The sequence below is a fragment of the Papilio machaon genome, chromosome 23 (genome assembly GCF_912999745.1).
Source record: "Papilio machaon chromosome 23, ilPapMach1.1, whole genome shotgun sequence".
Taxonomy (NCBI): Eukaryota; Metazoa; Arthropoda; class Insecta; order Lepidoptera; family Papilionidae; genus Papilio; species Papilio machaon.
Genome location: NC_060008.1, coordinates 4,870,720 through 4,886,329, shown reverse-complemented (window position 1 = coordinate 4,886,329; position 15,610 = coordinate 4,870,720). Strand labels below are relative to the sequence as shown.

Genomic DNA, 15,610 nt, shown 5'->3' with positions numbered 1-15,610 from the left:
TCTAAGTCTACTTAACCCTCAAATTCTTGTTTCAATTCAATTTTTTGACAATATATATTTGATTCAAAATGGATCTTGAAGTTAATGGCTTATAGTTTAATTTGGAATGATAGTGTGAAAAACCTAGGGTTACTTTTAAGCCCTAATACCCTTTAAAAGGCTAGAGGATTGTTTGATTTATTAAAGTTAATGATTTTTTATTATTTTATAGGGAACTGTAATCGTCATCATCTCCTTTTCACTCCCTTTGTTTTGAAGCACCAGGTTTTCGTCTTTCAGATTATCATTCGTCATTTCTGTCATCTCTATCATAATTATGTCAACTTTTTCGTATTGGTATTTCGTATTCAAGTTCAAATAGAATACTTACAGTAAAAACTCTGTATTAGGGGGCTACGTTCCGGAAAAGTGATACTAAATTTGCAACCAAATATTTTGGGCCTATTTAGGAAATTTGCTTATACTCGTAATTTTTTGCCCGCGAATTGTGAAGATTAACGGGTCACGAATAAGGAGAGTTCACTATATTTGTAAAAAGCTTACAAGACGTTAAAATTTATTACCTATAGCTAACATAAGAAAGTAATAAAACTGTTTTCGAACCTTTCATTATCGTAAAAAATCTGCTTGGACCATCACAAGATTCTTACACGCCGTTACAATCTACCAAAGGGTCAATAAAAACTTGACACTTTATTATGGCGCTAGATTAAAGATTATGTAATGATGTGCTAACCATTATTTTAATGTATCGATAATTTTATATGAAAGTATTAAATTCCTAGCTTAAATATTTTGACATTAAATCGGATAATATAATATACGTCACATATAGACCGACAAGACTAAGAAATTAAATTATGACAGCTCTTTAGGTCCCTCTATCAAAGTCAAAAATGTCACAAGGTCCTCTTTGTATTGATCTGTCATGTCATTTCCTATGTCTAAGTAGGTTTTATATACATTCTGATAGAACCAGCCGTGATAATAGAGCCTCTCTCACAGGTTTTTGTTTTCTTTTCATTAATTTATATTGCTTTATTTTTAATAATATTTCACCTTTTTAAGTGATATTTGAATTTATCCTACTTAATACTAGGTATGTAAGAAGAAAATCCAAGGTAATAAATGATAGGACAACAGATTAGTAGAGTTTTGAGAGAAATGTTATACAAAAAAGGCCCCTTGGTAATGAAAAAATGACATCTCAATTATAGAATCGATATCGATGTTTCTAAGAATATTGTACAACTCTATTTGCGGTACAGATAATTAGTACAAATGAAAAGCAGTTTAAGAGGTCACTACTTGAATTACATAGATTTATTTATTAAGTACGTAATATTTGCATTTAGTTTCCTTGACATAATTCTTAATACGATAAGAAAAATAACCATCAGTTTGCTAAATATTTAAGTACCACTGACGTATATACATATTTAGAATATCAAAGAAAATGTGGATGCGTTCTTTGCAGAAAAGACAATGTTTTTTCTTAAAGGATCCTAAACTAAAAACTTGAATTGGACACTATTAAAATGAAGCATTTTCATTAAAATAAATGAAGTTGTATCAACTCTTATATCATCATCTCCCGGGCCTTTTCCCACTCACGTGGGGTCGGCACACAAGGTTTTAACAGTGGTAGACGCCAGCAACAACAACATCAGTTGTGAAATACCACGACCACACAGAAGACAGGCGTGAAGTGGAAGTAATTCCGCGTACAGTCTGATGAGTATGGTGCCGGAGGCCTAATTTTAGTCCTCTTCACCTTCTCACCCTTTTCTTATAAGGAAACGATGGGAAGGGGAGGTGGATTTGATGGAGGAGGAGATGTGTAGAACTTCCGGTTTGACAGTATAAGTGCACATACGTATTAAAGAGTGCTCCGAGCAAATTATTATCAAACAGTTGTAATATTTTATAAAACTACATCAAGTGCAAGGGACTCATAAAATAAGGACATAAAGTACCTACTCGAATAAATATGAAGACCGTGCGCTGCGTAAACTTTCACTAAAATAAGTGCAAATGTTATAGTGCTATTCTAACCTGCAAACAATAACTGACTTGGACAGTGCAACATTTGAAGATGACACATTGAGTTCCGGTCCGTTCCGTTCGACACAGTTTATGTAACAAATATTGCCATTTAAAAAAAAAACTTCTACTAAATTATACCAACTTATATTAAAAATAAGAAAACAAAATCGATTACATATATTAATGATGGAGGAACAAATGCAATTACTATTTTTCAAAATGAAACAAGAAATGGACAAACAAACAGAAACCCTAAAATGTTCAATTACAAAAACAATATTGGATGAAATTCATATTAAATTGGAACCTCTAATAGAAGAAAATAAAAATTTAAAAACTGAAGTCAAACAATTAAAAGAAAAAATAAAACATTTGGAATTAAAGAAAAAAGAAAATAATTTGATATTCTACGGTTTTGAAGAAAATTCTGAAAACAATAATATAATCGAAATGATATCAAATACTTTAACTAACTCTGGCATCGAAATTAATAAAGTTGACTTAAATAAAGCTTTTAGAATTGGCAAATCAAAAGGTGTAACGCGCCCGATTCTAGTCAACCTGGTGAACGCATGGAAGAAAGACGAAATATTAAGGAAGAAAAAGAATTTACCAAAAAACATATATGTCAACGAAGATTTCAGTAAAGAAACTTTGGAAAAAAGGCGGGAGCTCGCGGTACAACTAAAGGAGGAAAGAAAAAAGGGACGCATAGCATATATAAAATACGATAAACTAATTGTAAAAGATGATACGGGTTTATCACGCGACAAAAGGAAGAGAGAAGACTCCGTCTCACCAAGTACATCGAAAATTACTGAAAACACCAAACCAAAAGTTAACAAAATAAACGCTTTTGAAAGAATATATAGAAATAGATCAAACTCAATTCCAACCACAAATAAAGAATAGCAATTAACAGGAAGAGAAAACCGGAAGAACAGAACAAAACAACAAAAAACTTTGAACAAGACAAACCTTTTAACCTCAACTCCCCCAAGCCGGCTGGTCCCCGTGGGGGCTAATGACCAATCCCTTCCAGCTACTATGGAAATAATAAATGAAAAAAACTACATCAATCTCAATAGAAACTGAGAAACTGTATATCGCCACTGTAAACTGCCTTACATTAAGAACACCAGAGAGACTCACCGAATTAGAACTAGCACTTTCAAAAATAAATTGGGATATAGTAGGTTTGAGCGAAGTACGAAGGTTAGGTGAAAGCATTGAAGATAGAAACGATTATATTTTCTATTATAAAGGAGAAACAAAAGGCTCTTATGGCGTGGGTTTTTTAGTTAAAAAAAAATTAAAGAAAAACATCATAGAATTCAAAGGGGTATCAGAGAGAATAGCTGTACTTAATATTAACTTACCAGGGTACAAAGACAGATGGTCGCTAATTCAAATATATGCTCCCACTGAACAACAAGAAGAACGCAAAAAAGACATTTTCTATGAAAAACTAACGGCGGTTCTACAAGATACGCACAAAAACGTTTTGCTTATGGGTGATTTTAACGGTAGAATAGGCTCTCGACAAACCGGAGAAGAAAACGTGATAGGAAAGTTCGGGTATGGTAGAAGAAGTAAAAACGGTGAAAGAATGGTTAAAATGGCATGTGAAAACAATATCGCATTTATGAACAGCTTTTTCCAAAAACACCAAAAGAAAAAGTGGACCTGGTTATCCCCAGACGGCTTACATAGAAACGAAATAGACTATATAGCTACAAACAACAAAAAAGTCATCCATAATATAGAAGTTCTGAGCCAGTTTAACTTTAATACCAACCATCGAATGGTGAGAGCAACAATAAAATGCAAAGACCCTAAAAAAAGTAGAATTTTTTTTAATACAGAAGCTTTGTTCAAAAGTAAACAGTATTTAGAATCTAAACCTAAGAACGAAACAGAAGAATACTACAACAAAGAAATAACCGAAATATATGGTCCGATATTCAATAAATGCTCAAAACGCAACACGAGCTGTACTGAAAGTGAAACTAAAATACTAATCGAAAAAAGAAGACAACTCCTGAAAATCGGAAAAGATAAACAAAATTTAAAAGCCATAGCAGAATTAAGTAAACAGATAAGTAACAGCATAAAGAAGGACAGAATATGTAAGAGAGCAAACGTATTAAACTATCACATAACTAAAACAGGAGGAATCAAAAAGGCTGTGAAAGAACTGAAGGAAAAGAAGAACTGGATACCAAATATAAAAAATAGAGCGGGGAAAGAATTGACAGCAAGAAAATCCATAATAGAGACAGCAACTGAATTTTACAAAAAATTGTATACTATGGAGAAAAAGTCCACAACTATTAATGTAAACCTGACCGATGACAGTACGGAAGAAACGCCAGAATTTCTTGAATCCGAAATTTTAAGAGCAATTAACAGTCAAAAGAAAGACGGGACGCCCGGACCAGATCAAGTGACAAATGAAATGATTAGAACTTCGATTATAGACCCTGAAAACCTAAAGAAACTGATAAAAATATTTAACCTTGTTTTAAGAACAGAGTGTATACCATCTCAATGGACAAAGAGCACAATTATATTACTTCACAAAAAAGGAGATAAGAACTTAATTGAAAACTATAGACCTATTAGTCTTATGTCGAACATTTACAAAATTTTCTCAAAATTGATACTTAATAGAATAACAACAATAATGGACGAACAACAACCGATAGAACAAGCTGGTTTTAGAGCAGGATTTTCAACCACTGATCATATGCATGTCGTAAAACAGCTAATAGAAAAATGCCAAGAATACAACAAATCTCTATATATTGCCTTTGTGGACTATAACAAAGCCTTTGATTCCATTGACCATAATTCACTTTGGAAAGCCCTGTTAGAGCAAGGAGTACAAAAAAATACATAAGAATTATCAAAAATATATATTCCGATTGCACAGCACAAATAAAACTAGATTCAACTGGTGAACCGTTCCCAATATCTAGAGGTGTCAGACAAGGTGATCCGTTGTCTCCAAAACTTTTCTCTGCACTACTAGAAAGTATATTCCGCGATCTCGAATGGGACAACTTTGGTATAAATATACACGGCAGACAACTTAACCACCTTAGATTCGCTGATGATTTGGTCCTCATAAGTGACAACTCTAACACTCTCCAACATATGTTACAACAGTTAGCAGACTCAAGCAGATTAGTTGGGCTTACGATGAATAAGTCAAAAACAAAGATAATGACAAATAGGGAAGAAAATGTTATAAAAATAGATAACGAGGACATAGAATACGTTACAGAGTATATTTACCTAGGGCAATTAATATCATTCAAAGACCAAACAGATTTAGAGATCGACAGTAGGATTGCTTGTGCGTGGAAAAGATATTGGTCCCTTAAGGAGATATTTAAAAGTAGCCACTTTCCTATATCTGCTAAAAGAAAGGTGTTTAACTCATGTATCTTGCCATGTCTCACATATGGATCCCAGACTTGGGCGTTGACGCAGAAACATGCTCATAAACTCAGAACCTGCCAAAGAGCTTTTGAAAGAAGTATGTTAGGTGCGAAGCTGAGAGACCGTAGAAAAGCAGAAGATATAAGAAATATAACTAAGGTGGAAGATTTGCTAAGAAAAATAAGACAGCTAAAATGGCGTTGGACGGGACATATGACCAGAGACAGCAAAATAAAATGGACAAAAATAATAACGGAATGGCAACCACGGGACGGCAAACGAAAAAGGGGCAGGCAATTCAAAAGGTGGTCTGACGATATAAAAAATATTGGAGGGACACTTTGGACAAGAAAAGCGCAAAACAGAAATGAATGGAAACAGTTGGAAGAGGCCTATGTGTCACACGCAGACACGCCGACAACTGATCTTGGATAAAATTAAACAAATCAATGTACATATATAACATTAACTAAAATAGAAAGTAAGATGTGCTAAATTTAATATTTAAAAAAAAAATGTAAATTTAAATGCTTTAGTTTCGGCAATAAAGGCTTAATAATAATGGGCAGCGGTCGCTTCGCCATTTCGGCGAATCCATGGGGCCGCATGCTCGTTTGCAACCTTGTAATATAAAAAAAAAACCTTAAAGTGTTGGCTTAAGTTTTTACGGCCAGCCGCTTGCCTATCGCTAACCCTACTTGGGAGGAATATATTAAAATTAAATTAAATAATAAATAATTCAGAATTACTTCTTAAAATACACCAAAAATAAAAATTAGTAATAAAACATTGTAAATATAACACAACTTCAAGTTCTTGTCTTGATAATCGTATTAAGTTGTATCAACTCTTATATATTCTATTTTATTAAAATAAAATCCATCTGCGGTGAACAAAAAGTGCATAAATTTCCAAAGTAAAATAATTTCCCGGCGAGCGGGCGAAGTTGTGAGGCGTTAACTATCCACCTACTTATTATTACGAGGTACGAAGTTAGTTCGCGAGTCTAGACCTAAGTATAGGTAGGTGGCGGTACGGCTTTTATTGTTCCACCTAGACTGGGGAGTTATTACGTTTCTGCGCCATTAACGAGTATAGTCCAAGAGCTAGTGCTAAAAAACGATTTTGTATTAGATCAGACGTAAATAATCAATTTTGTAATCATCAAGGCCTATCTTGCTACAATGCAATTCTATTAAAGCAAAAGTTAGAAGTTCGATTTGATGTTTGTATAAAATTTTAAACCTTACAATATTTTTACTTACTTGAATATGTAAGGATATTATTAAAATTTATACAGACATCTAATTTCCTTATAGTTCACTATCGACAACGATCAACGATCACTTTGGTGTTAAAAGGGTTCATTTTATCGGATCTTTTGTGGGCTATTCCATTTCCTACCCAAAATTGAAGCTTTATCTTTGTACTGTCTTTAATAAATCTTTTTGTAATGTATGTACTTGATACCGCTACTGAAAAATTATAGTATCAAAATTAACCAGCCTTTGTCTGCCCACTGCTGGACATAGGCCTTTTCCAAAGCCTATCACATGTTTATAAAAAAAATATAGCACTTTGTTTTATCATTGTTGTTATCTCTGTTTTATTTATAGACTAGCTTTTATCCGCGACTCCGTCCGCGCGGAATAAAAAATAGAAAACGGGGTAAAAATTATCCTATGTCCGTTTCCTGGTTCTAAGCTACCTCCCCATCAATTTTCAGCTAAATCAGTTTGAGTTATAAATAGTGTACCTAACACGACTTTCTTTTATATGTATAGATAATTGAAGGGATAGCAATACAGGTGTTACGAAAGTGAAGACCTTTACTTCATAAAATATTATATCTACATTGTATACGTGGTTGGAATTTAATTATCTTTTTCAATAGCCATTGAAAACTTTTTAGTAACATTGATATGCGTTTTGAAATAGCTGGCTCTTGTCACATTTTCAGAAGGCGGTCACTGTAAAGCGTGGCTGGGCGTCGCTCTACAGGGGCGGAGTCCCGCCCAGCGCTCATCAGGCTATTATATTATACCATAGTTTCCTTTTTAATTAATATTTTTATGCTAGTCTCCGCCATTATGCTTTTTATGTATCGATTGAATTTATGTTGGTGTTTTTTATAGGTCAGAAGATTTAAGATTGTTTTTAAAGACAATTCTTTTCAATATTCCAACGACGATTCAGATTTTTTTTTATTATTAATTACTGATATAACAATGCAGAATTAAATGAAGAACAACTAATACATTATACATATTATACAGCTCGTTATTCTAAACACTTAATGCAGACATAAGAAGTAGATAGGATTCCATTTTTATGAAAATTAATTGCTGATGAAACATACTGCAGTAGTTTTAGTAAGGTTTTCTAATAATATGTAAATTGTCATCCATCATGTTAAGATACGAACATCTCAAATCGGTACTAAATTTAAATTTCCCTCGGATGAGTAGTTGCGTCGCAATCGATAGCCGCTAAATCAACGCCCAATAAAAATGTCAATGGCCTACAAGTCTGCAAGACCGTCTATCACACCATAATTCGGAAACGAAAATTATAATTCTAGATTTTTTAAATTTAAATTAAAAATATTTATAGCTCGACAAACATATTTGACCCGGTAACATTAAGTTTTATTGCGGCTAGTTCTGTAAGAAAATATATAAAACGTTTTTAAGCGCCGAAAATTATGCAAGATAAGATATGACTAGACAGATAAACTCCAATAACTGTAAACACTTTTGCCACAAGTTCATATAAGTTTTTCTTTGCCTTGCCTTTTTTGCACATGAAGTACCTTTTTTATTATGAAATAGTAAAACTTAATGCTGTAACCATAGACAGGTAAAACTAAAACTGTATGTAGGCAAAACTAAGGTACAATTTAACTGACAGGATAAAGCTTTGTTTACAGTACGATTTTACTGTAAAGTTCGACAGAACAGTAATAGTGTAGTTTAAACTGAAGGTATGTAGGCTTAAGAGTCAAGTAACTTTACGAAAAGAACACCTAAGTAAGATAATAAACTTAAAATATGCTACTAATGTTAACTAGCTGTCGCGACTTTGTCCGCGCGTTCTAAAAAAACCTTAATATGTTCTTCCCGATTGTTTACATCTATGTCAAATTTCATCAACATCCAATGAGCCGTTCCAGAGATACCTTCAAACATCTATCCAAACATTCGCATTTATAATATTAGTATGATTAAGTGCCAGGAAATATACCAAACAGTCGGAAATGTTAAATCACAATAATATATGTAAGTTATGTTTATAAATATGCACAAGAATTCTATAACTATCTCATCAGTTGTCTTTATTCTCATTTTTTATAAACGTCATGTTATCAACTGATCAGAAAATGGCGATCAGGATTTAAAAACGGATTTGTAGAATACAATAAAGGACAACAAACAGAAATGTAATTTGTTATTCTAAAAAAAAAATCTTAATGGCTTTATTAAACTTTCGTAAGACGTTGCAATATTTATTCAAAAGAACACTGGTCTTTATAATATTTAAGACTTTACTATTACATTAATATTAATAAGAGTCATATGGTAACATATTTGCGTCTTTCGTGAGTATTATTCAAACATTTTTTAAGTACGTTGCGGTGTAAACGCAGCCGTACGCATGCGCAAATCACTCGTATCGGATTATAATTGAAATAAATCCGACTGAAATTCCCTCTGGGCTTGTTAGAAAAATGAATCTTTTTATCTTATTTCTTATTTTAGTAATACGTAAGAAACTTTATATCTTTATGCAATCTTTCTCACCTAGGACATTTTTTCTTGTACCAATATTTGTAAAGGTATTTTCATAACGGTAAAAGCGATTTCGAAAATGGTATTTAATTATTTTTCAAATTCAAAATGGCCGCGCTATCCGTTAAAGCAAGAACGTGAGTCTGTGTTGAGAGAAAAAATAAATATTTTGCATCGTCAATAACATTTTCGCTCGCTCGTTCCGCGCATGCGCTCTACACTTCCGGGTCGGTCGGCGCGCTGTCAAAAATATGCAAATTAATCTATAAAAATAAATTCGATTTATGAAGTCGATTAATGTTACTATATTTTATATAGTAATACATTAATGGATAGTGAACATGATGGTTTGGTGTTGCAGATATTGCGTGGTCAAGGCTCCGGTTGTGTCGTTGCGTCTCTGTCTAGTCGGAGGGCGCATGCTCAGTCGCGATGTTTATATTATTTGTATTTGAGCTGTGTATCACGTAAACTATAACTACCACAGGCGTAGCGCCAATACTGAGGGCCGGGGCCGCCCCTCCCCGCTTCGGTAGTTAAATATTTCTTGCTTATTTCGCCCTAGCATTGTTGTTGCCGCCGCGGCGAAGGCTGTTGTATATTGTTTAGACGCGCGTTATCCAAGCAAATATTTTAAATATAGATTAAATATGCCTCGGTTCGAAATTTAAATTTATGTTAGTAGAGGAAGAAAATTTAAAAAATCTAGTTTCGCGATAAAATGCAACGCGCTGCAGTGTAAATAAATTGCATCGGACTGCAAGCTGGGCGGAGCTTATCAGTGGTACTTTAAGTCGCTTTTCAGTGTTGTTCTATTTTGTCGTTGTTGGTTATTTTTATTTATCTTTTTAATTCGAGAGCTGTGAGTGACGTAACTTTTTGGAATTCAAACTTTTTACGGAAAAACCTTCACGGTATGAAATAAAACAAGATTATTATGAGTATTTTTTTCAATTAAAATACAATCGTGTTATTCAGTGGTATAAGCATTTAATGTGTCGTAAGTAAGCTATATTTATTTTTTAAAAAACAACTGCTTGATTGAAAATGTCAAATATATTCTTTGCAATTTAATTACAATTCATTCAACAGTAAGACATTTAAGTATATTTTAAAATTACTTTTCAAACCGTAAATTAAATTTGCTATATTACACTATTTCCGAACGCCTAATCTTTGAAAACTCCACAACACTTTTTTTAAAAATAGAACACTACATTCACTTCATTAAAAAGTTTCATAATTTAAAACTGGTCGCGTAAAAAGTTTAGTTTTAGAACATTGTAACTCATAAGCACGTGTCGCGGCGCTGATGTGCTACTGGCCAATGGCGGCGTCGCTCATGAGCGGGACCAATCGCGCCCGCTGTACAGCACCCGCCAACACAGCTGATAAGTGACTTTGGCGGGAAAATGACTGTCAAATGTTTATTTTGGCACAGAATGCAATTTTAATATTTTACGCTAGCGTTATTTTCGTATCTTTTTAAATCTCTCTTATAACATTAACAATTTGGATTTCGTAATTAAACATTTTCATTTAACCAAATTTGAAATTTATAAATATTTTGATTGATAAATAACTTATTTAATTTTTAATACTTTGAACAATTGTAAATACCTTTTTTGCGAAATTATATTTTAATTGTAATTAAATTTAACAATGTTACTAAATTTAATTCCTTCACATGATTTACTTTTAATTACTGAAAATTAGAAAAATTATTATTACCCAGTTATAAGACGATTGTTGTCATTAAATTAGCGTGATTTTTATAACATTTTACGATTTTTACTCAAGATATCGAGTCAAACATTAAAAAAAAAATATTTATGAAAAAGAACCATTTTTTTAAAACAATGCGTTAAAACTATTAAAATTCATAGTTTTTGGTCAAGATATCACCTAGCCTACGCAATGTTACCAGGTAATAAATGAAAGTATAACAAAAACAAAATCAGTTGTGTGTGGATTATCACAAATACGAATCCATTATCTTAATCTTTCAATCACGAACGTCTAAAATATTTTTTTTTATAAAAAATTATTTTGTTAATATTTTCTGCCAATCTTAATTAATAAGGGCCGAAAATATAATTATAGCCTTATAATCAAAATGAAAAAAAAAATCTATGATTCGCCAATGGCTCAATATAAGTAGGTCAGTGGTTTTGTTTAGATGTCGGTCCAGTTCGATGCCAGATTTGGTGAGACAATGTCGTCATATGTATTGTATGAAGTATTTCTTGATATAATCAGAAACATTGTTACTTATATAGTCTGTATTGTTTGTCTATGCGACATAGAATCAATACTTTTTTTGGATTGCTGTTTATCTTTTTAATTGTGTCAATACTTTTTGAAGTTGAAGATGTAGTTTTTGAAACTAGTAGATATTTGTTAGAAGGTATAGATAGGCACTAGTGCGATGTAGGCACGGGTGAAATTAGAAATAAGTTTTGAGATTAGATGTCACTAACTCCCTTACATGCCGTCACCTCTTTTATTTTAGTTCGACTGATAGTGTAATGTTTTCGTGGTGTTGAAGAGTGAGATGTGATTCGATTTTTAATTTTTTTTAATATAAACGCCACCTGAAATCGCCGAAATAGCGTGGCGACCGCTGCCCTCAGATATCCACAATTGCAGATGCATTGCCTATCTTTAATCGACGAAACGCACAGAAAAAGATAATATTTCCCCTAAACTTCAGCTCCTCCTTCAAATCAATTAATAATTCTGTTTTCTACATAGTCTTGTTACACAGACACAGACGTGAAATTATAACATAAGTGTATTTTTTTTAATTTCTCACGTTTTACGTACTGATAAACAAGTCAATTATCACTTATGTGCCTTAATTACATGTGATTCTTTGACGTGTGATATATTTTTTTTTATTGAAGCGTTCAGGAATTGAAGGATACAGGATTTCTATATACGACTAGCATCGAAAACCATACAATATTTGGATGTTAGGATATTTTTATTATTTGCTAATTTAGATATTAAGTTAATTACCTATACAAAATGGACAGAATTTTTTAAATGTCAATAAAGTTACATTAACTCGGGATGACTGTAATCCTATGGTATTCCGTCAAATACTACGAATAAAATCATCAACATCATCATAATCAGGCCGAGTTCGTGCACTGCTGCACGTAGACCTCTGAAATATCAGTTAAGCTGCAGCCAGTTACATTGAAACAGCCCTGCACTGATATTTGGAAAAAATGCTTTTATTTGTTCTCAACTTTAAATTACGCGAGTACCAATTGTCTTGAACCAACTGTTTTAAACCATTCTCTGATTTTAAATATAAGGTTGGTTTTAGAGCCTCACAGACCGTCAATACTGATAGCCAAAATGTATCATATATTTCTAGGAAGAGTTTTAGAATAATGCCTAGTTTACATTATTCCAGTCCAGCTATAGAAATCAACGCTGGATTACTGCTGGAAAAAATTAAAAACTGGTATGCACGTCTGATTTCGCTGACTGGAATCATGAAAATAGGCCATGACGCGTAACTACTTGCGTGCTTCCTATAAGTTGAAACATTTTGGTCTTCAGCGTTAATGGTCAATGTCCCATTATTAAGTGGAGTTCTAAATTAAGGTATTTCCAAACCGCTACAACATAGGGTTTTTCAAGAAGCGAGGGTTTCACCATCTCAAAGGTCGGCAACGTATCTGCAGTTTCTCTGGTATTGGAGATGTCCATGGGCATTGATGAATTCCTTGGTGTTCTCGCTGCTCGTTTGCCTCCTTTTCTTATAAAAAAAAAACAGCCCAAAGAATGTAACGGGTACTAGTATCTATGTTATATGAAATTAGTATGTCTGTACGTAACGAATTTTTATTTACGTGATTTTGACGTGAAGATAGTTGATGCTCACTGGAATATTATGGGTTACTTTTCAATTTTTTAATTCTGCGGTGACGAAGTCGCGGGCGTTTGCTAGTTACTATAAATTAATGTGTTTAGAGGTACAGTATTACATAAAGTAGATTAGACAGATATATGTATGCACAGAGAGTGATTTGGGATACGTACGTATGGTTAAAGCTACATTTTCTTCTATAAAGACTTTTAAAAAACTGTATAAACGGACTTAAGATTAAATTCCGGTAATGCATCTGCTGTTCCTTTATTGTTGTGATCGTTCATAAAAGTCGACAATGATTTATCTAATAAAATAATCTTTAAAACAGATAGATATTTGAATCATTTACGATATTGGAAAACCATAAACCTATCAATGTTTCAGATTTCATATTTTACATAATGTAAAAAAAACTTAACGTTCACTGAATATTCAAGATATAAGAATACAAAATCTCTGCAAGTAATAACCATAATTTACAGTACACTTAACAATAAAACGTTCATACGAAGCTTGTATTAAAATGTCGGTGTACATCAAACGGGCGGCGGTCTCTTAAGAGCGGGTGGGCGTGTCTCTGTTCAGCGGCGCACCGCCATTGGCCGGCGCCAGCCCGCGAGGCCTTTGATCTCGCCGTTGCCGCTGAAAAGTGGGCACGCCTGGAGCTTTTCAGGGGACAAAGCTCCGCAAATCGCGATTTCAGTACAATGAATTATACAAGTACTTTACAATTGTATTATACCATTGTTGAATTAATATTGTTCGAAATTAAATTGTTTACTTAAACATACACCTTTACCTATTTAAATGTTTGACATAGGTTAATAATAACAAACAAATATTGTTATATTACGCTTATAATTCAACTAGAAATTAATTTTACTTCTTTAACTTGCAATTTATGATCTTATTTTTAAGATTAGGGACTTCAATTACAAGTAATTTTATAGTTAGGAGTACTTAAATATACCACTGAATAATACGTTCATATGATATGGTCATTATTATATTAATTCAAGTTTCGCTACTGAACCCGGCTTGTAAAAATATAGCTTTTCAGCAGGCAAAGAATTTATCCTTACAGTTAAAAATATAACAAAGTATAGAATAATCTTGATTTTATTAGATATTTATGTTACTCATATTATAATTTTTATAGTGGTAGATCCCGCAACAATAATATTTGTTGGGTGCACGAATTGGCCGGGTCGATCGGTGCAACCACACAGAAGACAGGCGTGGAGTGGAAGCAATTCTGCGTTCCGTCTGATGAGTGTGTTACCGGAGGCCTAATTTTAGTCCTCTTTCCCTTCCCATTCTTTTATTATTAGGAAAGGATAGGAAGGGGAAGTGGATTTGGCGGAAGAGGGGACGCATAGGAAGGAGAAATATCCTCTTTCTGTGCGTCCCCTTCTCCGTTGATTAAAGGTAGACAACGCATCTGCATTTGCGGATGTCTATAGGCAACGGTCGCCTCTCTATTGCGGCGAATCCAGGTGGCCGTTTGCTCGTTTGCCACCTAATGATATAATCTTTTTTAATTACCGCATGGTTGGATTCGCCGGCAAAATCTAGTACTATAATATTTACGGAATATATTTTTAAATTATAATCCAAATTTTAAATCACCAAGAAGGTTTTTCTATTTTAAAATGATATTATTTTAAATCATCACAATTGCAATAAAAAAATTAAAATAAATTATGAAAACCTAAAACTTTATCACATTATAATTTTACTTTTACGCAATCTGTTTTATTTATTTTGCATATTATTTAACGACAAAATAGACAACGACTAAACTATTTTAATTTCAGAATAAACTAAAACTAAATAAAAATAATTTTACTTAAGAATGCAAATAAATAATAACTTAAAGATAAGTATATCGTTAATTAATTCGACTGATAGTTAAGTACAAGTTATAACTTAACCGAACGTTAGTTATCTAGTAAAAGGTTAAAATAGTGACCAATCAATCGATTGTTTGAAGAATTTAATAAGATAAAGAAGAGATGCTGTACGCTGTGAGACAGGTAAGGGTATGCAAATAATTTTTCATGTCCTAAAAGGACGAAAATTCCAAAAAAAACAGATTAAAAAAATTTGACAATGCCACAAAGCAAGAATGGCCCGCTCGACTGGTGCAATACCACGACTACTTAGAAGATAGGTGTCAAGTGGAATTTCGAGGAATGTGTGTGCCGGCGTCATATTTTACCTCTCTATCCATTGCCTATCTTTCTAATGAGAAGAGGATGTGAGAAGAATGTGCATCATCTCCTTTGTCCGTTTAAAATCCGTAACCTTTCAACTCATAGCAGATGAGAAATGGTCACTGCTGTTTTAGAGATGCGAAGCGACAACTTTCGTCGTGACTATTGAGAATTAGATACCTAAAAGTTCGAAATTAGTAGGTACATAGTTAGTACTGCATACC

At 33.1% G+C, this 15,610-nt stretch overlaps 1 protein-coding gene across 2 annotated transcripts in view; it reads left to right on the top strand.

The window, feature by feature from the left end:
- LOC106716921 (forkhead box protein P1) overlaps window positions 1–15,610 on the top strand; it is a 56,720-nt gene that overhangs the window by 25,311 nt on the left and 15,799 nt on the right. Inside the window, exon 1 of one of the 2 annotated variants that reach the window (XM_045683856.1) lies at window positions 15,171–15,206. The exons of the other annotated variant lie outside the window; for it this stretch is intronic. Coding sequence (XP_045539812.1) covers window positions 15,186–15,206 — 21 coding nt within the window. The 5' untranslated portion in view covers window positions 15,171–15,185. Of the gene's footprint in view, window positions 1–15,170; window positions 15,207–15,610 lie in introns of those variants that run through there. 2 annotated transcript variants of the gene reach the window in all.